Raw genomic sequence first — 27,786 nt, forward strand, 5'->3', positions numbered from 1 at the left:
CTTTCTCATGTGTTACCAGTTATGAGTCCAGTAACATAGTAATCATCATCACAGGGCTCTAATTCAATGATGCCAGAAGAACAAATCAAAAACAAAAGAAAAAAGAAACTTTTGAATGCCTTTATAACAAACACTTCTTCAAATATATAGCTTCTGGCTATGCTTCCCTTTGGAGTCTTCTGGTGCAACAGATTAAGTGAAACAAGCCAGCATCTCCAAAAAATGAGGTTGCAGAGATGGCATTGTATGTGCGTGCACACACACACACACACATGTACACACACACAAACCTTCTTCCCCAGCTCCCAACGAGATCATGTCATGTTACACTGATTTTTGTTTGTATCTTCATGTCAGAATTTTAAATACATCAAATCTGGTCACACACAGTCTTACTCCATAAAGTCTACAAATCAGCAAATAGTAGATATATACAGTACGTGCACACACACACACACACTAATTATGAGGCATAATGGACCTCAACAGTAATTAGAAACCACTCAGCAGCTCAGGGTAAAAAGCAACTGTGCTGCTGTATGGGTACAGCATCTAAAGAGAAGGCGGCGAACAGGACCTTTCCTCTTTCATCTATCCTTCGCATCCATTCTACCCTCCCCTCAAGTTTCAGGGACACTGTTGAATGCGCTGATTAGGTATGCTGTGAATGGGAATGGGAGGGAATAGAATGGTAAGTTAGAAGCAGAATTTGTGCCCAGCACTGAACATTAATATCAACCGAGTCAATTCAGATTTTGTACTGAGTCATTCATCTTGTGAAAGAAAGCAAGTAAGTTAAGTATTGAGCCTGTAGATTTGCCAGTGAGATACAGAATATGAGATTATTTCTTCTCTTCACTATATATTTACAGACTTCCCACTTTTTCCCTTTAAATTACAGCTTATTTTCTCCTTTAGCCCCACAGAGCTCACTGGGCATCTTTTATTTTTAAGGTGTTGATCTTCTGGCCCTCCACAATTTTATCTGTAGCTAACAGTCTCTGGCTGGAGTGTTGTGTCCTCTCTTCACACCAGTTTTTGCATCATTTCTAGAAAGAGGACAAAGAACTTCCTGTCACCAGCTTTCAAATCCACCCTGCACATATAAGATGGCACTATCCCATCCTATCCATGAGGATAAAGGAGGCTGACATCCACTGACTAGGATCTGGATGTGATCCACAGACTCTTTCACTGCAGCCGGCAGGGGAAATTGCTCTTCAGTTTCCCTGCCAAAACATGATCTGAGAGAATGGCAGGCGGCATCATCAACACAATGGTCCTTTCACTTGCTCTCCCCCTTTCTGGGTTCCTCTAATTTTCTTCAGAGTTCCCTTTTTCAAGCAGCTTTAGCTTCTTGACCTACAGCTTTCAGAACCTTATCCAGGATCTTTATGAAAAAAAGCACACTCTAGTGAATGGAGCAGAAAGGAATCACATCTTCACCTCCCATCCAAGCAAATAGGAGAAATTAGTGCAAGTGATCATAGGACTTGATTTATGAGCGCAAAGTGCACAGTTCAAAAGGAGGTGAACTTGGCAGCCAAAGAACTTTCACATTTAGTATAAAACAGACCATTTACAGTACAATGTACAAATCAGATAAAATTGCAAATAATAATTAAGCCAGAAAACACATATATGCCATAAACTCTTAAATATTTGAAGGTACAGATTAAGAAAAAGCAACTCATTAATCCGTTGAAACAGAAAAGTCTTTAATGGATTCCAACCATCAAAGGTGAAGGAGATTGGGAAATCTTCAAAACAGAGCTCATTTCATTACTCTGGCACCATGACCAAGAAGGCCCATATAAACTCATGAAATCAACTACTTCTAGGACAGGAAGCCTTTAGTAACCCCCAAGCCACACTCAGAATGATGCCTCCTTTTACTGAACTAACTCTGGGGAGGGGGTGTCCAGTATCCACAAATGTCAGTTCAATTGCATGATGTCATGAAGCAAATTACACCACTGGCATCATTCTATACAACCTGCATAATGATGTTATTATGCAAGTGACATAAACAAGCCAATGATGTAATTTGCATCATTTACACAATGATAGAGTTACTCAAATGACGTAAATTGCTGTGGAAATTTGGACTGTTGAATGCAAAATCTGTTGCACTGAAGGAGAGTATATGAGGTTCCACTGCAACACCTTTGGAAAGGGGAAGGCTTCAGTAGGCTGCGCATGAGCAAAGTTAAGATTTTCTGTGTTTCTCTAATCTTGTGAGGTGGTGGATTTTTAATGATATTAAGTATTTTAGGGCTTACATTGCAGTTTTCATGTGTTTCTCACCTCAAAATGGGAAGGGGGGGATTGTGCCACCAATTTTGATACTGAGGTCAGAAGGGTGCTTCAGGCAGCACAAAAAAAACCCCAACAACCACCCTAGGAAGCATGCTGTCAAGCAGCACCTGATGAATCTGAGCTGGGTCTTGAAGATGATGGACAACGTGAATAAACAGGGGCTTGTTTTTCCATATTAACAAAGAAAGGGGGGAGTAACAATCTTATGAGTAGCCAATGGAAAGTTTACTGCCCTTTAGAAAAGGCAGTGTCATGTTTACACAAAAGCATATATATCTCCACTTTCTGAATTACGTATTTCTACTTAAAAAGAAAAAGGTTTTCAAACCTACTTTTGGGAGAAGCATTGCTGGTGGAAGCAATTTGCCGCATACGACTTCCATGGCAGCTAAGTGCCACAAGCTTGGAAATAATAGCAGTCTTCCCAAATCCCACATTTCCAATTACAACAGCTCCCCTCGTTTCTGTCTGCTTGGGATTCTTCAACTTTTCCTCTATTGCTTGAAACAGCCAATCTCTTCTGACAAACACAGAGTCTGTTGTTATGCTTGGCACTTCAAACAATAGTGGCTTTAGCAAAATATCTTGAGGCTTATATGGGACAAAACGTGCTAAGAGAAAGAAAGACTTTGTTAGAAGCCAATACTTGAATCAATGAAAAACTGATTTAAAAAAAAACCTTAAATCTTACAGAAACATCTAATCTGCTTTGAAATTCAATAATCTAGTCCAGTTACAGTGAATCAATTTTTAAAAACAATTTTCAAGAAAAAACCTGTTTGTCCAGGCTGTCCAAGTGCTCCCACATGACTCTTCCTTCTAGCAGGAGTGCTAAACGAATCAGGAAGTTAGGCTCTCTAATGAGCTACACTAGATTTTCCATCCCCAAATGCTCTGTTTCAACCATCATGTTCAGTAAGCCTTATCCTAATTCCCCTGAATAAATGTGTGCTTTAAGATTTAACAGATATGTTATGTATGAGGATTAGGGAGAGGATGGAGATCCAGCATTTATCATATAAATTCGAGAGTGAAAAAGCACAGAACAGGCCACAAGTTCTGAGAATATCTAATAGGGAGATAGGTAGCCCAGGGGGGAAAAAACAGTGGCAGCAAATTATCAAGAGACAGAGGTAAGCAGGAGAAATCAAATGTCAGATGTTGACTTGGATACTCAGATGCAGTGGTCTGGGCCCAGAACTCATTTCCCTGAAGAATATCTATATACTACTAAAACTCTCATGTCTGTTTGTTTGTAACCTTCAATTGGGCAAAATGGTGCATCACAGGGCAACTATTTTTGAACCAAGGTACCTCAAATGGGCTAACTTACAGAATGCATCCAAAATCCAGGACCCATTACTCCCATGGGACTGAAATTTGGCAAAGTTTGTGGCAGCTTCAGCATTGCCGTGTCTTCCAACTACACTTCTCAGAAACTCGTAGGTTGTGTGGTGCAAGAGAAGATGGGAGGGACGTATCCCCGCTTTCTTTCCCACTTCCCTCTGGACCCTGTGCCCAATCAGCTGGCAGCAAGGCCTGACAGGTGAGCAGCAACTGGCTGCCTTGGAACTGAGGCTGAAATTTGAAATCTCTTAACGGCGGTTGGCAGTGAGGAAAGGATGAGGGAGTGATTCAGATGCCTGCTGGCGAGGTAGGGCTGGCTGGGGGAGCACCAATGGTCAAAGGGTGAGACCTCTTCCTCCCTGGAGGGAGGGGGCCCTTGGGGACATGCCAGGATGGAGACTCGGGGTGCAGTTTTCCTTGCAGTCTGTGGCTCCCTTTGTTCCCCTTCTCCCCCAGCAAAGTGGCAGGCAGTTTTGTGGGTCAGCTGAGGAGGAGGAGTGAACTCTGACGCTCCCTGCCAATTTCCCAAAAGCAAAGTCAATGGGGAAGCCAGCAGGAAGTTGGAAGTTGTTCATGCTCCCACTGCTTTTTTGCCTGCCCATGGTCATTCTGTTTCTCTGTTTAGGTAAGGAAATATCTGAAAGGAAGACCCAATGGGTCATGGGTTGTCTAGTAATATTTAAAAATAAGTCACCTTTGTCTTTCATGATCATAGTCATAGTCCCCCCTTTTCAATGGAAGTTAAAACTGAGGTGGGATGAATCAGTTCTAAGAAATGCCATAAAGAAGGAAACAGACGTCAACTGTTTTCCATGAATACACTCTCTGCACCTTCTACTGGTAGTACAGCCTTCCTAAAAAGGATAGTGCTCCTTTAAATTACTGCTTTAGCATAGGTCTTACCTTTTATTTCTTGCTGAACTCTCCCTCCAGCAGTGCTGTGCCAAGGTAAGCGAATTGAGGTCCGCAAAGGAGTATTCCTCTGTCCATCCAAATAGCTCAGATCTTCAAGCTTTGTGGAACTTGTTGCTGTAATTAGAATAGCTGATCAGAAAGGTAAGAATTGAACAACACTTAACAAAAGGATCAAAGTATGGGTATACTCTATGCAGCTCCAGAGGAAGGAAACCACACAGTATTATATCAGTTTTTCATTATCAAGTGTGGGCCATAAAACCATCCTTATGTTTTGAAAAGACATGTAAGGACATTACATGCTACAACATACTCTAATGGTGTTGCTATAATGGGCCTTAGAAAAAGTTGATTTGCATGGTGTATTAAAGATCATTCTACATTTGGATACTTTTAGGAAGGAAAAGCACAAGGATTAAAATCAAGAAAAAACATCTGAACCTGTCAGTCTCTTGTTCTTAATTTTAGGAAACAAAAAGGAGGGGGGAGGAGGAGGAGGAGGAGGAGGAGGAAAAAAAGGGTCAGGATAACATAGGCATAATTTGAAGCTATATCCACTCTCACAGAAAATATTCAGCTAGTACTCATAGAAAGGGAGAGGCATGCCATTCTGTCTTGTAGCCCAGCTAAGACAAAGAAAATTTCATAGAAAAATTGTGAAATTAAAATGTTCTCTAGAATTTTTTGGAAAAAGTGTGATACAAACAAGAAATCACCACCACCACCACCCTTGAAATATTTCAGGGTCAGGACCACATTCCTACTTTTAGTAGTTCTGTCACTCTGAAAATAGGGCCTTGAGCTTCCACAAGTATGAAGTTAGTTAACCGTTAAATTACTATTTTCTATTAATATGTCAATCATAGTATCCTACGGCCCTAAATTTTTAAGAATTATGCTTCAAGTGATTTTTTATTGTGAAATATCATATACTCAAGATATTTCCACTTTGTTCCTTTGAAAACATAATGCAGCCAGAAATATTTTGTAGTAGGAAATAATTCTGTGCATGAATAGCACTTTTACTACGTATAATTTCCTTTTTGTAAAGAGAAAATTTTCAAATATCCTACCTCTGCCATAAATTGCCTGAGTCAAGGCTCCATTCTTTCAATTAAATATATGACTTGTGAGGTGTATTTTTTAATATAAAGTAACACTGGGAAGGGTTTAAAACTGCTGATTTATGGTTAGGCGATACACAAAAGAAGACAAATTTCAGACTCAATTTTAATAGGAAATTTGACACTCAAATTATTTATTAAAGCTTCAGCATTTCTATGTTATAACACGGCAAGACAGCCAAGAGGAATCTTTGGCTCCAATGAGTCACTGGAGATCCAAAGGGAGGCAAGAAAGACTTTGTGCTGTATTTAACAATAAAATATTATTGGTGGGATCCCCAGCCTTTCTTTTCCAAAGATAACTGATCACAAAGCCTTTTTAAGAGATTGTGAAAGATATTGGTGAACCTCAGAATTAATAAGAGAAGCTACCTTAAAAGATTAGTAAGAGAAGCTATATCAAAATACAGAGTTATGGTCCAAACCTTGTATATTCCAGAGAACTGTACCCAAGTCCAAGTTTTTGCTTATTTTGGGGGGAAGGTTGCTATAGCACAATCTTGTCTTTTCAGAACTCTGAGCTTATGCAATAGAAATCCAAGAAAAACCATGGATAATATTAACATATATATTAGGGGAGAAACCCCAAACATATCCAACTGAAATGAGCGGACTGTCCTCAGTTGTTGAAACATTTCTCATTTACTAAGGAACCTTTGGATCGAAAGAGCAGAGACTGGCTAGGCCAGTAACACTTAGCATCCTGATGTTTGTGTGACGTTTTCCAAAAGAGCTGAACTCCTCACTTTAAACATAATTTAGCCTGGAAGTTTGGAGAATTTCAAATGTCCTGGTATGAGGGACTGCCCCCATTTAGCCTTTTTCCATTAAGGCAGCATCTACTTGCCTATTGTGTCACATTTTCCAACTATTTCCAACTGAACTAACAACAATATATATCCTAGAGTTCTCAGATAAAGTAAATCGCAAAATTTATTTTTAAAGATTTCTGATATAAATTGCAGTAGAGACAAATATTCATTAATTTAAAGACATTCCAGGTTTGTTTGGATGCAGAGACTGAAATCCTTCACTCTTACAACACACATGAATACAAGCCTGGGAATTAAGGCTTTAGCAAATATTTATATGAGCCAAAAGCCGTCCTTAATCTGGAAGAATTTTTTAAAATTTTTCTTTTTATTAAAAAACAAACTAGGAATTCTGGAGATATCTCCAAAGATGTAAACATCTCTTAGATTTTTTTAAAGATTTTTTTTATCCTGCCTATTATTTTTAAAATATCTCAAGGCGGCGAACATACCTAATACTCCTTCCTCCTCCTCTTTTCCCCACGACAACCACCCTGTGAGGTGGGCTGGGCTGAGAGAGGGACTGGCCCACGGTCACCCAGCTGGCTTTCATGCCTAAGGCAGGACTAGAACTTTACTAAATATTGCTATAAAAGAAATAACAAAAACTAAAAAATTAAAAGCCCTAAATAAGAAAATTGACAAACAGATCAGAAAAGCAAATGAAGTAAAATTAGCTGTAACAACAGCTGAATAAAATGACAATAATTAGTTTTCTTGCTGCATAGCAGAAAATAAAGGCTTGGAAATAGAAGTAAATTAGATTAAAAGAAGAGCTATTCTATCACTTCTAATTGTAGCTCTGATCAAGAAACCAGGTTTTAGCATCAGTGCTCACAGACAACTAACTGCTGTTTAAGACTTGCCTCAAGGGGAAGGGATCCACATTGAGAGACACCCAGAAGAATTATGAGCTTTGTAATTCCCACAAAGAACACAAGCAGTTCATCTCAAAGAAGCAACACTACAACATGCAAGAGCAAGTCCTTGAACTCAGATACATCTTCTTTCTTCCCCGCTCTGGAGTAGTCATTCAAGGGCAGGCTAAGATCCAGCAGCTCTTATCCATGCCAGGATTGTTCAGCAGTGGCATTTATAATGGTGAGGCACCTCCTTGTCTAAGTGGGCCAACTGCATTAATATGGAAAAGAACTCCAGGGCACTTGTCTGCACTTGCACAGCCACTTCATGTTGGAAAGGAAGTCGGAAAGCAGAGATCCATGGAAATGAGCCTCTGAAGTAAATTGGGGGAGAGGGGGGATGTCCATCAGTGATCCAAATATCTCTACAGAATTATAGAAGATGCAGGATCATGCCTGACTGATTCATTAGGCTAATATAAAGCATTACATTAACCCAAAAAGGCAAAACATTGGTAACTTTACAGAACACAATGAAGCAAGGGTTCTTAAACTTTGTGATATTGTGATAGCCAGTAAAATGATAAATGAACTTGTGTGATCTCCCCATGAAAAACATTAAATGTTAAATTAAATTAAATTGCTGTGATTGGCAGATGGTTTTGACAAATGTTTAAGTCCATGGGTTTAGCTCTCTTAAAAGTTGCTTCAGGTTTTTATTCCCCAGTTTGCCTAGACAAGCCCATTGCTTTTGACAGCTGTCCTGCTTTGCCTATGCAGACTGATCTGCTTAAAAAAATATATTGAGATTATTCCTCAACCTGAAAGTAATCACTTCCCTCCCTCTTTATGTTCAAAATGTACTGCTCTGCAGCCTCATGCATAGGATTTATAACAGTTATATAATTTTTCAAAGGGGAGATTATGTCACATGAAGCGTCCCCAAGCTGGACAAGGGAATAACACAACTGTCCTTAAAGCAAATTCAGGGTATAGTTCTCTCTCTTTTCTACCTGCAGAGTCCTGAATTAATCTTAGGAGTCCTATGACAGAATTTTGCAGGATTTACAAAAATTATGATCCCAGAAAAATACTGACCAATTAAAAACAATACAAGCATTGTTCTAAGGCATGGTTTGATAAACAATGTGTAGAAGTCACTAAAGCTTATTGCTAATTACAAGGTTCATAAAGTTAAAGCAAAGGCAGGCATAATATCATCTCAGGATCTTGTTAAGCAAAAGTGGATTTATGAACAACTTGTCAAAGAAAAGAGCTGCTACAGAATATATTTGGACATATCTTGCACAAGCAGTAAGAATGAGAACTTACATTCATTTCCATATCATGGTGGATCATCCTACACTCTATGAATAGTTGTATCCCACCTGAGACCTGGGATGGGTATTTTAGAGAATTGTATAACAATGATGCAGTAGATTCAAAAAAGGACTTGGTACACTACTGAGAGCTTTCTGGTTTGGCCTCCAGTAATGGTTACCAAGGATTAAGTCAATTAAAAGCAGAGAAGGCCCCAGCCAATGATTTAATACCTTCCGAATCAATTAATGATAAGTCAGTCTGATCAGCATCCATCTTGGTTTCACTGGTTACATCTATAGATAGGTAGGGTTGCATCCCTAGGGATTGGGGACTTGCAATTATAGTCCCATTTTCCTCTATTCTCAATAGAGGAATAGAGATGCCCAACAAATTATAGACCTAGGGATTTATAATTAACAAACTCTATGCTGGACATATCTACTAGAAACTGAGGGACTGGCTATTACAGGAGAATCTTCTGGAAGAGGAAAAGTCTGGCTTCAGAGAGAGCTGATCTACTACCAACCAATGCCTAGTGCTCCAGCATTTGACAGAGAAACATTCTACCTCTTCTATAATCTTGCAGTACTCTCTTGAAATTTCTTTCTCTCCAATCTCTCTGCTCTGTGGGGGATGGAGGGGTGGGGGGGTCAAGCAAAGAAGAGATTGCTGAGAGAAATTGCTTGCTTTTTCTCTCCCTCCCCAGAGCAGAGAAATTGGAGAGGAAGGAATTTCACAAGAATAAGCTGTTTACATAGTGCAACCGTGGCTCCCAGCCCCGAGCTCCCAGCGCAACTGCATTGCTTTCAATGTATGGAAGAGCAAATAGCTTACTGTCTTGCAATCCCTTCCTCTCCAATCTCTCTGCTCTGCAAGAAGTGGGGGAACCACAGGTCAGGCACAGGATTACATATACTCACTGTAATGGCAATTACATGACTGAGGGATGCTGCAAAGGTAGTAAATTGTTTTAGAGGGATTTTATTGGAATTTTATTATATATTTATTGTTTTATATTGTAAACTGCCCAGAGTCCTGCCGGTCGGAGGAGATGGGCGGTGACAAATTTGATTGATTGATAAATAAAATAAAATAAAATAAAATAAAATAAAATAAAATAAAATAAAATAAAATAAAATAAAATAAAATAAAATAAAATAAAATAAAATAGGCTGTAAAATTATTTTTTCAGCACTGTTGTAACTTTGAACGGTTGCTGAATGAGTGATCAGTAAGCAAGGACTACCTGTATGTGAGCACCAGCATCATTTAATATCTTATCAACAAGGCAGGGATCTTAGCAGGGATGAATTGTAACCCCATTGCTGTGACTTTTATCTAAATGACTTGATAGATTACCTACCAAATTTGGACTTTCATATTCTTAAGTTGAGAGAGAAAATTGTTTCCACTCCATTATAGATAGTGTGGTAATATTATCTAGGACTCTATTATAGAGTCTCAGAAGAGCACTCCATGCAATTCTGCAAGGAGAATACACTGGGAATTAACTATCAACAGACCAAAATCATGAGTTTGGCTAGGAGACCTAAAAGTCATGCCAGGCATATAGACAGGCACTCAACTGATCATGTAATTTCGGGGTCATTTTTCATACATCCATTATTAGGGCATCTCATGCCTCCTATTCAGCCCAAAGTGCTTAAATCAGTACATATTCCATCTTCACTTCTTGCAAAGAGAAGGTTCTATTCCTGCTGCCCTTGAATTATTTGCAATAAAAGCCCTGGCACAGATGCTGAATTATGCACAGCTAGGTCATCCTCTGGTTTTGGCTTACTGGAGCAAGTCCAATACAATGGGCTGACACTTCATAGCAACTGCATCAGAAAAGCAAGGCATGTCATTGGATGACCAGTTCTTACTGCTTGCTTAATGTACTTCTAGCAGTGGGGCCAAGCTGTTCTCACTAAGGCAACAATCATGTTCATCCATCCTATGACTGCTATATTTGTAAACAGGAATGAACTACATGAGCCATAAATACAGGGGTGGGGAATCTGAATTATTTAGCTTTCACAAAAATGTTGTTCCATGTAAAAATAAAGATAGGCAGAACCCACCCGATTTAAAACTCACAGAAACAAATAGAAGAGAATTCAGCAGGAATGTACTTGACTACCCTTTAAAGTATTTTCATGTATGACAAATTTCTCTTCTCACACAGAGGGGATATGAACTTCTGTTCCCTGAGTAGAATCCTATAAGGTTGCACAGGTGGTTTTTGCAGGAACTATTACAAAAATCAGAATATTCATAAACAGATTATTTGTGATCTATGTTGTGCTTTTAAAATTTCTTATTGCTGAACTCTATATCTGTCTGCCCATTAACTAAAGAACAGGTTTAAATTTATGAGAACTGGCTTATGCTAATACAAGAATAGCATTAAAGGAAAATGTTTTTATTGAAATGAAACAAAATCTGGAAGACAATCAACATTCACTCTTCAATTCTTCCTTACCTGCAACAGAATTGGGTCGAGGCATTCCTAATGAGCCACAGTTTTGAATGTAAGTAATAGGGCCATCTCCAGAAGAAACTTCCACTTTTGACAAACTTTCTGAAGATCCAATTGTCTCCTCTTCAGCAACTGGTGAACAATTATCTGCCCTTCGGTCAATAATTCCTTGGTGTACACCCGTTCTGAGGTTTCCTTCTTTAGTCCATTCTAAACTTGATCCACTCCGGTCATCAGTTTCAGATGAACTTGTTACTGTCCCTAAAAACCCAACAAACAAAAATCCGTAAAAATATACTCTTGTATATGAGTAGTGTAGTTTTGGTTACACCCACACAATCATGGGAAAGTTTGAATTGACATAAGAAGGAATGATAGTTATGTGTCCAATCTGGCAAGTCTACAAGTTCTTCCAGGTCACATTAAATTATAACCCTTGGGAAAATATAGGATAGCCACTGTACATGTTCTTAGTTTTGACTATATACAGTACGCCTCTTAAGATTCAAGAAAATATGCCATGGAAAGTATTATAGTTTTATTGGGATGACTAACAACTCAAGCACTATAAAATATGTAAGAATCCGAAGAAAGCCTTATGGTGTGCTTCTATATGGCAGAATTATTAAATGTTTTGATTAAATAAAAATTTAGTCTTTTGATATATTATGAAGCAAAACTCCCTTCTGATTTTCTAATTGAGGGAGGAGGGTTTCCACTCAAGTCTGCAACACTGAAAAGAAGGCATCTTGCCAATTTTTCTCCCTCCTTCTGGCCACTAGCCCAGGCTTTTTTCTTATTTAGCTCCCTGGAAAAGACAAAATTCTGCCTTTACTTTTTTTATGTCAGGGGAGGCAGAGACAATTTCAGCTAAGGCAATAAAACACTAAAAACAGAAGGAAAGCCATCTGAGCCAGTAAAGACTGTGGGAGAGGGAGGGGAAGGTGGCCTTCCGCTCAAAGGATCTACTGGCCCAGAATAACATAGCAGGAATGGAAATACAATGGAAGCCCACTTAAGTGGCAGAGAAGAACAACTATTTTCATGGTTGAGCAAAGCTTGCCCCCCCAAAAAAAACACCTTACAAAAGACATTAAACTGTGTACTGAATGAACATTAATGCTAGTAATGCATCTGCACACACAAAACTAAAAAAATGACCTGGTAGGTTTGGAAAATGGAGTCTGCTTCCCTTCCCAAACAGATGCTGAATATGTAAATCTATAAGGAACTCATGGATAATTTCATTATTATTTCTGTATTTGTTAATGCTGTCAGGGGCCTTGAGAGTTCTAAGAATGAAAAGATGGGAAAGGAGCTAAACAGATAAATGCAAACAGAAGAAACTTAGCAAGGTCCATCATTTTCATTCCATTTTACATTTTCTCTTTCAAAAACCACTACTGTCTTTCAATATTTGCTGGGAAATGTGTGTGAGGAAATGTTACATATTATACATTTTTGTAATAGTGTTCAGAATAAAAGATGTGTACTTATGTACATTCAGGCAGATACACTTTGGGGATCCTTATTGTCCCAGCTATTTCTTTTTCCTTGGCTTTCTTCTGGATTTCCTAAAGCTTTCATTTTTGCTCAGATCTCTAGGGCTTACTTTGTACTCCCTTTTCATTCCCAGTTTTGAACTAAGTATGGAAACCACTCCTCGGTATAAAGATTCCTCTGCTCCATGTCGTAAAAAGAAGCAGTATCGGCTTATTTCTTGGAAGACAAGCAGCATTTTACCAGTCCTCATTGTCTGTTTTCACTAGCATCCTAATCTTCAAGCTTGACCTTGCCACAGCAACTTAAAAGTAGAACAGCTAAATGCTTTGTATACTGCCACTTCCCAGGTCACTATATAGCTTCACAAAAATTGTAAGAAACCTCAAGTATCCAGCTTGCATGTTTACTTCAGAGCTGCTTCAAATTTCTTCCATACCAGTGTTGTTTTTCCAGTATAAGATAACCAATTTTCTAGGCAGTTAAGCCTGGCAGGGTATCTTCCAATTAACACCATCATCACTATGGATGAGCTTTTTGCTGAGCAACAGATCACTAGGTCATTCATAGGCATAATATATGCACACTTATTTCCATATTTTAGACTTCTGCTTACAGACGCACATCACTGGTCCCTTTAGGTTAGTAACAAGTATACAGTGATTGGCAGTAGATCTCCAAGATTTTGGACATAAGCCTTGGCTAGACGTAGGTGATGCTACTGAACCATTCACCCCACCATCCCCACACATTCAGATACAGCAAGTCTTCTGCCCTGTTTCGTGAATATATGTAGAGCAGAGTTTCTCAACCAGGGTTCCGTGGCACCCTAGGGTTCCAAGAGAGGTCCCTAGAGGTTCACTGGGAGATCACAATTTATTTAAAAAATTATTTCAAATTTGGGCAACTTCACATTAAAGAGGCAAGTTTCTTTCTTTATTTTTAGTTTAAGGACACTGTTAATGCCTATATACAGGCTTACACATGAAACAAATATAATAATTTTGTAACTCCTATCCTATATTTGAGCCTGAATGTGCAGGGGTTCCCCGAGGCCTGAAACATATTTCAAGGGTTCCTCCAGGGTCAAAAGGTTGAGAAAGACTGACGTAGAGAGTAAGGAAGATGACCTTGGGGAAAAATGCAAGAACCGTTACCTAGGCAAAAGGGGCTAAAACATTTTTCAAGTCCAGAACAATGAGATAGCATTTGTGAATAGCTCAGGCAGACACTTCCCTAATTCGGAGGAGGAGGAGGAGGAGGAGGAGGAACAGTACAATCAGGCTTGCAAGGTGCTATTATTGTAGGCAATCTCAATAAAATTAGTTTTAGCCTTCCCGTGGAACTGATTTCCTGGTCTGGTCTATCCAGTAGGGCTGACAATATATCCGTAGTGATAGAATGAGAATTTTTCCATAAAGCCCTTCTTGTTTTGCTTGTTAAGGCTCAAAACCAGAAATGGTATCACATCAAAAACATACCGAGTGTTTTACCTAAGCGTTCAGCTTGCTTCACATATGTGGTTGGGGGTGGGGGTAATAAGAATTGTTTGTGGACACATCTGGAAGGAATGAGGTGAGGGAAAATTCTTTACAACAATATCACAAGGTTGGCCAGTATTGTTCTTGTATTCCAGATGAGATTCAGAGATAATGTCAAATTTGAAGATACCCAACAAGATCATGCTTGCACTGAAATCTGAACAAGGGTCTTTGAGATACATAACTCATGCTGTTAACTACTACATTATAGCAACATGATTGTTTGTTTCTGCAGCAAAACTACAATCTTCCCCATCCAACATATAGCTTTTGAAAATCACAGTGCTGTAATAAATGAAGTCAGGTTTTCAGCTCCTTCCTAGCCCAGTAAGGGTCTAAGCATAGCTAAATACCTAGAAAAAATATTCAAAAGAATCCCAGAGAATGACACGGTACCAAATGAAAGATCACTTTACATTTTTTAAATAAATTGGATCCAAGCACTGTCAGGAATTAAGGTAAGAGAGTTTTAGCTCCAGCCCCATATTCTTTCCAGCACGTATCGTTTGCAGACACAAAAAAGCAAGCTGCGGAAGAGATGGCCAGAAGTGACTGCATTAGTAGGAATTAAACTGCTTACCTATAATCCCACTGTCCTTGCTTTCCAATGTGGAGCTTGGGCTGCTAATGGTCCCACAGGGACTACTTTTGTTGGCTGCTGTTTTGTCAGCACAGCTATTCAGAGTTGAGCAGGGACTGTCGGTGCTAGGCGACGTAGTGCTGCTCGTTAGTGTAGAACAGGGACTGACTCCTTGACTAGCTACTGTGCACTACAAAATGAACAAAACAAAGAATTAACAGACACGGCACAGATCAGTCCACAAAGAGGACAGTTCATATTCAGCAGAAAATAAAAAAAATAAAAAATAAAAGCTCTACGTAGACACACAAAGTTCCTTTCGAAGTTTCTCAGAAGGATTTGTTGAATCCTTTCAAGGGAACTAGCACAGCCTGACTGCATAAGGGGTTAAATCACCTTACGGACTCTTGACACTTTAGGTCAGATCTGTAAAGTATTTTCTGAAATACTGGTGAAAAATCATCAGATAACCAAATGCTAAAAGCCAGCAATACAAAACCCAACTAAACAGTTTTTAGGATGATGGTAAAACACAGATTGTATTTCATTAGCTTTTTAAAAAGCAGAGGTATATAGATCTCATTTAAAACCATTTGGTCATAACTGACTGTAGGCTTCAAATGAGGCAGACTAATAAACCCCATATTCTGTATTTATTTAGGTAGATGCTCCATTCTTTAAATATTTTGTAAGAGATTTTCCTAGGTCAGTTCAGAAATATTTGTCTGATTGAAAAATGTTGAATTTACAGTGCACAGAGTTCATTAGCAAGTAATTATGTATGTTGCATTGTAAAGAAAAAAAATCACCTCCATCTGCATCATGACTCAGAACTGATTTCCAAATGTCAGATAAAAATTGTATACAGTTAATTTTTCTGCCAGGAGAGGATTTCTTTTAGCTTTTTCCCACAAATCCAGCAAGTCAAGTACCACACCCTGCTTTATTGTGGCCTTAGATGAGAGAGGGGTAAGAGGTAAATATTCTAAATATTTTTAAAAAAATATTTTCTAGGCTCAGTAGCATTCTAATAATTCTGTGTAGTGTACTTTTAAATAATGTTCTTATAGAAAAAAGAGCAGAGAAAATTACCAATAAATACAGCACATATATATTACTTATCTGTATGACACTTTTGCATGTTCTGGTTAAGTATTTTGAAAGCAAGAAATACGTAGCATCTTAGATTGAGATGACTATTTATATTTCCATTAGCATACCATAGTTTCATGTTTTTCTTCTGCAGAGATATGGGCAGAAGCTGGAAGCCCTTCTCCCAGTAAAAATCCAAGTCTTGTCATCAGTTCCTGAGCTGCTGGTGAACAGCTTGATTCTTTCTCTGACTTTGCTTCTGTGCAAAAAGATATTTTCAAGAGGACAAAAAAGTTTCATTAAAATTTGTATTCACTCTTGGTCAAATGAATATAGGTTCCAACTGAGAGGTAAATAATGTAATTTAAACAGATTATTATCAATGAATTTTATTTCGCCATATTCTAACACCTAAAACTCTACATAAAAGCACCTTTAAGTTCCATGTATTGCAATAGAGGGAGATCCTAGCACACATTTAACTTCTGAAACTGAAGAATCAAACTAGGTGTAAAATATGAGTTCTGTAATCTAGATCCAATTTTTTTTTAATCCTACATGACTTTTTAGAATACAAAGAATGCCTTTCTCTCTCAAACATAAGCAGAATCTGAAGATGCTATTATTTCCATGGATGAAAATACACCAATACATAGAGTGTGTTTGTCTGTGAGAGTATATGGTCACACATGGGCATCTTTACACCCACACCTACATTTACACCTACACTCCTGTGGGAATTAAGAGTAGCTTCTAAAATGATTTAGACTGGGAAATGACCAAAAGAGCTCAATGTGACTTTTCCAGGCTCTTTTGTGCTAACAAAACAAACCTATAAAATTGTCTACCAACGTAATAGAGTAATATCTCATGACTGATCACAGGAAACAATTCAGTCAGCAGCTCTGCTACGAACCCAAATACCTTCAGGCTTCCTGGGTATTATACTATTACCATATTTGGTTGCTTGTACTGCTAAATTTCTGTTAAATAAACATATTTAACAAATAAATTGATTTGTTTTACTTTATGTTTTAAATTGCACCAAGGATTCTATGAGCAAACAAGCATGGTTGTTTTAGAAGAGCATTGCCTTTTTAATTCTTGTGATCAAATAGTATTCCGGCGTACTAATCCTCCCATACACAAAACTAATAGAATCAACAGTAGGAAAAGGGAGTATCTAAATGGGAAAAGTAGTGAAAACACCCTCACCCATGGTTGATGCCATAATCCAATTTCTTCCACTGTACTATTGCTTTATGCGTATATACAGTATATCAGAAAATCCAACCAGGACCTGTCATATCTGCGTTGGTGATAAAAGTGCCCTTACAACAATAAGATTTTAATATGAAAATAAACCATGTCCATTTACAGGATAACATACTAAAACAAGGGCTCACATGCTTCACTTTCACTTGGCAACACACTTTCTTGGAAGGAAAAAAAAATCTGATTTCTAGCATTCTCTGCAGAAGCATATAATCTTCTTGTAACTAGTTACTCCAGAAAGTGAGGCTCATCCACTTCTCAGCATTCTCTGTCATGCACATCACACGTTCCATCCAAGGTAAATTCTTATAATCTGCTCCATGCCAGCCACATCTCCAGAGACCTTTTGATTAGCTACAGAAGCTAAATGGAATCTCCATGTTCAAAAGTAGTTAATTCTGAATACCAGATGCTTAAGACAAGCAGGGGAATGCTGTTGTCATCATATACAGATTTAGCAGTTATCTGCTGCTGGAATCATGATCTATGAGATCGAGACAAATAAACTACTTATACAAGCAACCTGATTACAAGAAAAAGGCAGTGTTTAATCCACACAACACATCATTCCTGTGACCCCACCAGTGCTGTTGTCACTGTGGTTGCCATTTCAGAAAAAGCAAATTTGTGAGACGGAGATTCAAAGAACTTGCCCAAAGCCATATTCTGAGAAGTCAACAGCACGCTGACTAGGTTCACTCAACTCACGAAAACACAGTTTGTTTAACCAGGTCTTATTCAGTAACTACAATAGCTAGATTCTCAGATCATACTAAACCAAAACAAGACAAACAATAGTAGGGCTTACTGTATTGTGTGAACAAAGGCCTTGTCTCTTACTCTAATGTATTAACTTTTCTTTCAACTTTTTTTAATCCCCTACTTCAAGTAGCCTTTTTGTGGATGTTTTGTGAAAAGTAGAGCATGAAGTAAAATGGCAAATCTAGAATTGCAGATATTTGGTGGATGAAGTATGTAAGTTTAGAAAGCCTTTGACAATTTATGATGCTGCCAGAAATCCCGCTTTATTTTTCTTACTGATTAGAGACAGGTCTCTTTCAGTTCCGTCCAATCCTATATTTCGTCATTTGCCCCACCTACTAAACTTGCCAAAGAGGCAAGATGCTTAAATCAAAATAGTGCAATTTAATTATCACCTGCCCACATTTATAAGCCAAAACACCTTCACTCCCACTTGCCAGTCCTTTACCTGGCAGATCACACAAGCATACGCCTAGTGCTCCTGGGACAATCAGACAAAGCATTTCTTGCTCCCAAATCAGAATCAGCTTTTTCTAGCCAAAATAAACAAATTGAGCAGGTTGGCACTGGAAAGAACACCTAACAAAGACTTGTACGGACCTGATCTGAGAATGTTTTTACAATGTAATGAAAGCTTAAAGAGTGTGTGCTATGACCTTATCATGTCTATGAGATATGCCATGGCATTCATATAATGCCTGCTATGCCAAGAATCTTACTTAGCAATAGCTTTGCTATCTTAGCTATTTGTTTGAGTCCATTCATGAAGGTCCTTTCTCAAAAACTGTAATTTTTATAGTAATCTTCACATGATTATAGCAATGCAGGATAACAGTCAAAACTGATCTGTGTGGCCAATGCAAATGATGTGGACAAAAAGGTCCACAGCTGTGCCTATTTATCTACTTTTTCAAATGTTAGACTTCTTTTCTTTTGCTAAGTCTGAATTAGTTGCTACATTTAATATGTTAAATATAAATTATATATATTACTTACAGACCAGTGATCATGTGGCAGAGAAATATCCTGTCATATGGGACTGATAGGCTGGAGATTTACATCAACAAACTAGCAAGAGTAATGCATTCCCTCAGGTTTATGCAAAATTCTTTAGTCACTTCTCTGGATCAGAACCCCTAGATCCTCTTTGTTGAATAAACAGAGCCAGTAATAACTAGGGCACTGGAGATGATGGAAGAATAAATCATTCTTATGCACTATTCACTACAATCTTTCTTCTAGAAAAAAGACCTCACCTTTTGATCAACAAAACTGTCAATCTCTCATGGCCACTGCATGCATATCTGACAGAATAAAAGAACAAGCATAGCATTTTGAAGGAATGACCCTAAAATTGATACATCATAACTGTCCAATACTTTTGGCTTGAAATCTATGACAGCATTAATATACTTAAAACTATCATTGGAAATTTAGTAGTTTTTTTAGCTCTCAATTTCTTGAATGAATGGGAAAAACTGTAGGCATAAACAATATTTATGTTGCACAAATTAGCTTTGATATACCCACAGGAAAATACTTCTCACTGAAGAACAGGGGGGAAAAAAGGGTAGGGGTGGGGGGACAGGCAGACAAAGCCTTCAATTCCGCTAGGAAAATCTATACCTCAATAGGAAGAGATTTTGAGAGTTGAAGTCTTGAATTCTAAGTGCAGGAAAAACAAGGAGATTTTTTTAAACCAGATGTTATATACTGATTCTATTGATGTCAATCAGCTGCAAATCTAAAATATAATACTGAATATGAAATTCTTATTGTGTTACAAATACTTATAGAGCATTTTGATTGTAATTTCTCACTGACATTCACTGAAACTGCACTCTGTTATGCTGTGGTCAAATTTAATGAACATGGAACTTTTCAAGAATACCAATTAACTCCAGGGTCAGGCTGTTACTAGTCTTGTCGACACAGTCATCTATTGTTATTGCTGTCTGATTTAGCAAGCTTTTCATTGCTGTGGCAAGGCACATCACTTTAACATGGCGTAAGTGGAACACTCTTATTTGAAAAAAACCTGAAAGCAAGTTCAGAACCTAACTCCAAGCAGGTCTCTCACATTAAAAGTGACCCACAACCTTCAGACTTAATTTTGTTTGAAGATTATGTATACATCATTCCGGAATGTCAGGCAACCAAACACAGCACATGCTCACCTACTGCAAGATCTGCAAAACTTTCCTTTCAGGTAAAAGTCCAGCCATTCAGTCACAATGAAACCATTACAAGTAGGCATGCTTACCATTCTGGTTAGGTTCTGTTGGCTCCAACACTTTTCTCATTGGAACGACAACTGCATCTGCAGGTATGCGGGGACTTTCCACATACTTGGGCTTCCTAACGGGACCTGAAATGGGAAATACTTACCATTAGCTTCTGTAATATTTTTCTGAAGGGAATATAGATTTCAGAAGACATGACCAGAATACACTAAAAGGAGTTCATCGTGCAAATGACTGTACCTGATATAAGCTATAGTAAATACAGCAACCTCACTTCCACTTGTGCAGTCTGTTGTCCGGGGGAAAGGCAGCAACAGCAAGCTGCATTTAGGCTCACTTTTTGGAATGTAAACTCTTCTGTAGAACAAAAGCAGTTTCCTAGCTGTGATGCCGCTGAAGCGGCCTCCAGCATATGTAAAGTGGGTGGCTCTGACATGATCAAAAGCCACACAGGCATCAGCACTGGCCTCTCTAGATAGAACCTCTGTTTTCCACCTCAGTTGGAAGATAACCCTTGTTTACAAGAATAATCTTTGAAGCTGGGAGGCAATGATTACAAAGAAGGCAGCTTGCAGCATTAGCCCTCTTAATATCCCTGTCTATAGCTTTATATTATTGTGGACTATATTTTTGGCCAAGCGGGTGACGCACAAAGTTGATCGTAAGAGGTCAGTGATGAGAGGAAATAAAGAAAGAAATATCCATTTGGCAGCTGTCTTAATATTTTAATTTTAAAAGAGACCTACAGCAAGTTGCCAACAGATAGCTTTATTAAGCCAAAGCATATTCAGTATTTTACAAGCATGTCTTTTACTTGGGTCGATGCGGAGGTAGCTGTTCATCATACAAATTCCATCAAGTGTAAGAAAAATGACCTGAGTACTTTCATTTGAGTATTTAAATTATTAATGACAATGTACTTTACCAAATGCAGCAATTGCAGGAAACATTAAAGGAACAATAGAATTTGTAGTCACAATGAGAATACTGCCATCTAAAGTTTTTTTAGAGAAAGGCTTTCAGTTCTGAGGCAAGAGCTTTAATTGGAGCTATCTTATGTTCTTATTGCAATCTGTCATCATTCTTTCCCCTCCCCAACTATTATGAGAAATAAGATCCACAGCTGCACCAACAGCCACCATTCCCATTGCATTTCCACTGCTGCGACCAATCACACCATTGCACTACTGCCAGTATCTGAGACAGCACTCATGAAGAAAAGACACGCCACGTATTGCAGCAACTGAAATCTGTGGTTTCATCATAGCTTCCAGGTGCAGCTCCCTCTCCTGTAGAATGTCCAAGCATGCAAATACAGATACAGGAATCCTCCCTCTGACATAAAATTCTATAGCCCATCAGCCAATAAGCCAAGACTCCAGCGCCACATATATACAGGTGTTTGGACAATGGGAACAAATACTCTATTTTTTGCATAAAAATGGACACGGAAATATGACACCACAAGAAGTAGCTCACCAAAGGAACTGATTGTTCTCTGGCTGTGATGAAAACAGTCACTATCACATTATGTAATGGATGAATTTTCCATTTTGTTTTACAAACAGTCATGTGAAGCATGCCACAATAATCTACCTTTGAAATAAGGCATTAGACTCCAATGCTGTTCTTCAAGAATAGACACAGCTCACAGCCTACTGCTATTTAATTATCCCAGCAGCAGCCTCCAGCCACAGTCCCCGTTCTTCAGAAAGAATGAGACTTTTATTCTAAAGCTTGACTGTATCCCCTTAGAACTAATAGTCCTAACCAGCAAATTTGGTTATGACAGGTAATTAAGCTGAAGAATTTTCTCCCAAATTAGACTAATCACACATTTTCTTACTTGTCCAAAGGTTGTCTATCAGTAAGAAATGCATTGTAAAAATAATGTTCCTACTTTTATCAAAAGTGCACCCAATTTCCAATAGCTGCCATTTATTAACTGTTGCTTCTTCTATGCTTAACTCAATAAAGGATCAATTGATTAATATGAATCAACCAATCAAAAGGCACTGTCTCAGTACCATTCTATCACAACTAAAGTGAAGAAGGAAATTCCACTATTTTCAATGGCACTTTCCCTTTGTAATCTATTCACGTTTGCAGCTTAGACTCTACTGCTCTAACACAAGATGATGTGGGTTACACCCTTTTTATGTAACTACACTTTTCACACATGTTTAAGGATGAAGCCTTGAGAATTACTGTGAAAAGGCAACATATCTGAAAATGCAAGCCTTTTGGAGTGAGAATACCTTACCCCAGAGTAAGAAGAACCAGAAATTAAAAGGAAAGAACACAACAATCAGTATTATTTTTTAAATTCAAGGTATATTGCATGTATGTGTGTGTGTATGACAGAGCAAGTGAAACAAATCAAGCCAATTAAAAAATATACTGGATTTTGTATATATTACCAGACCTAGAAAGTCCTCTGTTGCACCAGTCTGATCAGAGAGCTGTTTTACAGTTCTAACATCTCACTTACATGATTAAAAGGTATATTTTCTGAGCAAAAAAAGGGTATAGTTTTCATGTCTTTATCTATACAGTTTCTTTAAACGTTCTTTGAGCATGTATCTATAGATAGAGAAAAAATAAAACCAGCAAAGTAAGTACCTGCCTTAATTTCAACTCCTTGCAGTTATACCTAGTTATGTACAGTATTGTCTTAGGTAAGTTATAGTGACTCTAGATTTTTGAAACCAAATGGGCTCTAATAGGAGTAAGCAAACCTCCAACAGCACAGAAGTAGGATTATTCCTAAACCTAATAATAATTTCATTGGCTAATTTTTCAGTAAACAAATTTTGCACAGTTTCAATATCTCAACTAATAATTCTCTTTCCTGAGGGTGGGGCACTAACAAAAGTAGTGTTCTTGCCTATTTTGGCTTTTACTATCCTATAACAGAAAGTAAGACTGGCTATGTGCAAAAAGGCCATCTAACTCAAAGGCTTTACCTCCTATGTAGACCTTGGTGCAGCATAAGAATGTAAGATAGGGGAAAAAAGAATTTTACTAATGGGTGTGTGCAAAACACATTGAATCTAAACATTTCAAATTCAAAATACCCTAGTTCAGCTGTGAAATAGCCTATTTCAAATGCACAACGTTTTGTGTTTGAGATGCAATGTTTCAAGTTTAAGATGGTTCAGTTTGAAATGTTTTGCACAACCTTAGTTAATCATGACTTCGCTTCCTGGGCCACAACTGGATTTTCAAATTAAATAATTCATAATGGTCCTTATTTTGAATTCACTGAACATTGCTTTCCTTACAATATTGTCTCTCAATCATAAACTGTCTTTTTAAAAGCTGCACAGAAGTTTAATTTTAGCAATATACTATACTTGAGCTCAGATACCATCCCCATATATAAAATAAAAATAGCTTTTATTCTATATTTTATCTTGGCAGCCAATCAAGTTCATATGAAACAGCTGTAGCCTACTCTTTTCTTCCACCTAATAGTAAGTAACCTAAACATGACAATTACTTATTTTCTTCTTACACAGAGAAGTAGCATTAGTTCAGAAAAATGACATGGGCCATTGACAGTAACTTTAGAATAAGCTCTACCAGGAGTAAGCTCAGCTGCAAAGAACTGAAACACACACAAGAAAACATCCACTGGTTACTGTTATGTTTATTGCCACCCAGGGAGATAACTCTAGCCCTTCCCCATTCTGAAGACAGAAGGGGCAAATGAAAGGAGAAGCTATATGGAGGAGGAGAAAATAGGAGAAGCTCCTTCAGCCTCTGATAAAAGGAAAAACGCTGCAAGTCCAAAACAGTAATAAGCCCAATCAATGGGGATTTGAGGGGATGGAATGAGAAGGGCCTGTATATAAATACAATGTGTAAGGAAATCTAGGATCAACAAAATAGTGTCTTCCTTATTCAAACAACTGATAAATCAGGCAATGCACTTACTGCTAAATATTTATTACTACTAGTAGTAAAAGCTGTAATGAATTTTGCAAGAATTTCAAATGTGCAGCATCATACATAATGCTGCCAAAGTATCCAAAGTAAGTTGAAATTTTGAAAGGAACAAAGAAGTCCCATTATTTCAGTATTGTAAAATATTTCAATATAGTTAAACTCTGGTCTTCCAACCTTCACTCAGTGGACATTGGATGCATCAGACAACATTTTTCTTTGGACTTCACTCCCAAACAATGGACAAGGTCCACTTTACCACAGCAGCCCAGACAACTGACAATATTTACGTAATTTGCATCAATTTACATCTTTTGTATAAATATAGGTACTTTATGATTCTAATGGACATTCAGATTTAATAGACACTCTTTCTTCCCAAATGGTCCATTAAACTAAGCTTTTGTTTTTGCCCTCATGAACCTTGTGAAATTCTCATGGAACCCTAGGGTTCCATGGACTACAGCTTGAGAAACCTCGTTTAAATCATTAAACCAAACCTTTTAGACCAGTACCTTAAATCATGTTTTAAACTATTTTTATTTAAATCAACTCCAGCCTGGCTTTCAAACAGATTTCTTTTACAAGGCAATGCACTCAGTATCAATAAAAAAAACTAAGACTATTAATAACAAACATTATACCCCTCTTAAATGACTATTTCCAAGTCAGCCAAAGACATAGTTTGTGACTGGCTTATACTTAAAAGATCTTAAAAGGCAAATAATCTGTATTAAAAGTATCAATTATTTAAAAGGCAAACAGGATGTACCCAGTGAGGAATTTGGATTGCAACCTATGTTAAAATTTGTCCAGTCTGCTTGTCATGGCCTTTTGAAATTCTGAAATAAGCTCAGTGGTAAGCTTTCCACATTTAATACCTAGGGAGCTGCAGCAGCAGAAAAATACTTTTATAAATCTAAAAATCAAAAGTTTAAATATAAAAAATACCAGCAGAGGGTGCTACTTTGATATTTATTTGCTAGTAAATAAAAGCAGCAAGGCCTATTTAAAATGGAAGTAACCCTAATATTCTTAATCTAACATTCATACCACATTCCTTCAAAAGACAATTGCTTTCTCTTCTTTACTGCAAAGCAATGCTATAATTAGATACAGTAAACTAGAACAACAGAGGACAACCATTTGGAATCTGGATTAGATTAATAAACAAGAGAGCATTACCAGCATGAAAAGATCATAAACCGCGGTCTTACATAGCTTCCCTCCAAAGTTTCATTATTGTAGGAACAGTGGAAACTTATTGCCAAAATAATCTTAGACCAGACATCGCAGCAGTGTTTAAGACAGACAAACCAAAAAAAAAAAGCTGCATAGACTGTTGTCATGAATTTCTAACCACAAATCTAGGGGCAATCCCTGACAAATGAAAGCAGTATTCAGAATTATACAACAGTTATCGGAAAACATCGAGCTTTCCAGAATCAGTCACTATTGCCTTCAAAAGTCTTAGTTTACTTCCATCTGCCAAAAATGCCATATAAAAAAGAGGTGTAGAACCAAGGAGCATCACAAAATAGAAAAGGAAGTCTGATTAGGCCATCTTGCAGATGAACTGGCATAATTTGGTTTTCCAAAAAGAAAAGGAAAAATATAGACAAAATACAATAGAAATAGAAATAGTGGAAACACTGAAATAAATTCAAATCTATTAATATCCAATTTCATGGCAGTTATGAATTCTTGTTGACAATATTTAACTAAAATATATCAAGGAGAATATTAAAGATATAAAACACAGAAATTCCTTTTTTCTTCATGCATGTTTGAATGACAATATTTTAAAGCGGCATTATAAACATGTCACCAATTTGGAAACTGCCAATGAGAATGGTGAGAGAAGTCAACGAAGTAGAGAAGTAGTTGTGCCTCTCCTCATTTGACCCACAATTTCCTACTCTCTCATTGTTGCTACTCTATAATGTCCCTTCAGTTGCTGATCCTTTATGTTCTAGTATTTCCTTTGTACTTCTGTTCATCAATTATTCCTTTTTCTCAGCCACCCAGAATTTATTCTGCTGTTGTCCACATGGTGTCACCAATTTCTGTGTTTAGCATTTGTCTTTTCACTCTTCACCTACATCCTATCAAATGTTTGAACATGTACTTATACATCTTGGTACTTCCACAGGCTATGTGTAAATAGAAAACCAATTAACTTATTGTTGACCACACAGCATGAATAAAATGAGTAACAGTAGATGCCCGAGGTAATTATTCAAAATTGTGATCAATCACTATATCTATGTGTGTGTTTTCATGCATAATGGAAATAATTTAAAATAATAAATTAAGCATACACATATGGAAAGACAACTTCCAACTTATTGGATATTTCTACATGTGATAAACCAGGCATCCTAGCTTATGAAACCACAGTGTGAATTCTTACATAGAGGCAAATATTGTAAGTCAGCTTTGAGTCAGACTTTGTTCACTTGTTTAAGAATGGCTTGTTGGAGCACAATTAAACAAGCTTAAGTATGGATGTCACAGAAAGCATTTGTTTAGCTGCTCAGGCAAAGATGTAGCAAACCAAATACAAATGCTTGAGGTGTTTTGTTACTGGTGTTGTATTATTATTGTGAGCCACCAACAATGAAGTTTTTCACCCTTCAAAACAGCATATAAGTAATTTAAAGTAAACACATAGCAGTATACACTTGCATTTGGTATGGCATGGACATATACTGATGCACTTGCAGCTGATGATTCATCTTTATGAATTAAACAATAAAGATAAAAAATTAAAAGGTGTGAACAAAAACAACCAGAACCTAGTCAAAGTGAACACATTACATACTTTAAAAAAAAGTCATCTTCCTTCACTATGTAACAACATGAAATTAAAACTTCATTACAATCTCAAGTTAAGAAAAATGGCCACTTAATAGGAATTAGATAAATGAAACATCAGGATTGTGTCACATAAAAATGACAGGCTCCATAAAATAGCATCAACCAAAATAAACTCCTGCTGGATTTTTAAAATGTATTAAATTTTTAAGGCAAAAATATTTTTAAACTAAGATGCCAGCTGACAAGAATATTTAATTTTAATAACTTACACAGGAAATCAATTAAAGCTTCATTTGTGCTTGCAGTGAGAAAGAAAAATACTTAGACAATACGAATGAAAAAAGGGGAGAACCAGCTATCATCTTTCTATGTGTGCTTCTCTCGCATTACATATGAAGCACTGGCCACCCCTCACACTGACAAATAAAATTCTCAGAGGAGGATCATTTAGAATAACCAAAAACTAAAGATAAGAAGCACTTGGCAAACTACTGCAGATGCCTAGAACTCTGGCCTGGCAACATCAAAATGATGTTACTGCACTGGAATTAGTTCAATACGCTGATAAAAAGGAAGCTAGAAGCCACACCTTATTTAGGAAGATATGTACACAGACATTCTATTTGTTGCTACAAATAAAACTTTCAAGAGGTGTCCTTTATAAACTGGAACAGTTGTTCTCTATTTTCCATATTGTATTTTATATAACTTGACAAGTAAATGTAAGTCAGATGCAATCTACACATAGCAATATAGTTCCAAATTAACTGTATTAATTGAGTGTTCATGTTTTCTAAGGTCTGCATGAAATAAGAGCTTTGAGGAAAGTAACCAATATGGCCA

The 27,786-nt window shown here is 37.4% G+C and overlaps 1 protein-coding gene across 2 annotated transcripts in view; it reads right to left on the reverse strand.

Annotated features, from left to right (window-relative positions):
- Positions 1-27,786, reverse strand: part of TANC1 (tetratricopeptide repeat, ankyrin repeat and coiled-coil containing 1) — an 86,884-nt gene that overhangs the window by 34,812 nt on the left and 24,286 nt on the right. For both annotated transcript variants that reach the window (XM_063318330.1, XM_063318331.1), the window contains exons 3-8: positions 20,196-20,300; positions 16,024-16,154; positions 14,804-14,993; positions 11,186-11,443; positions 4,570-4,695; positions 2,652-2,930 (exon numbers count right to left, since the gene is read on the reverse strand). In XM_063318330.1, coding sequence (XP_063174400.1) covers positions 2,652-2,930; positions 4,570-4,695; positions 11,186-11,443; positions 14,804-14,993; positions 16,024-16,154; positions 20,196-20,300 — 1,089 coding nt within the window. The remainder of the gene's footprint in view (positions 1-2,651; positions 2,931-4,569; positions 4,696-11,185; positions 11,444-14,803; positions 14,994-16,023; positions 16,155-20,195; positions 20,301-27,786) is intronic.

Source organism: Candoia aspera, chromosome 1 (assembly GCF_035149785.1).
Source record: "Candoia aspera isolate rCanAsp1 chromosome 1, rCanAsp1.hap2, whole genome shotgun sequence".
NCBI lineage: Eukaryota > Metazoa > Chordata > Lepidosauria > Squamata > Boidae > Candoia > Candoia aspera.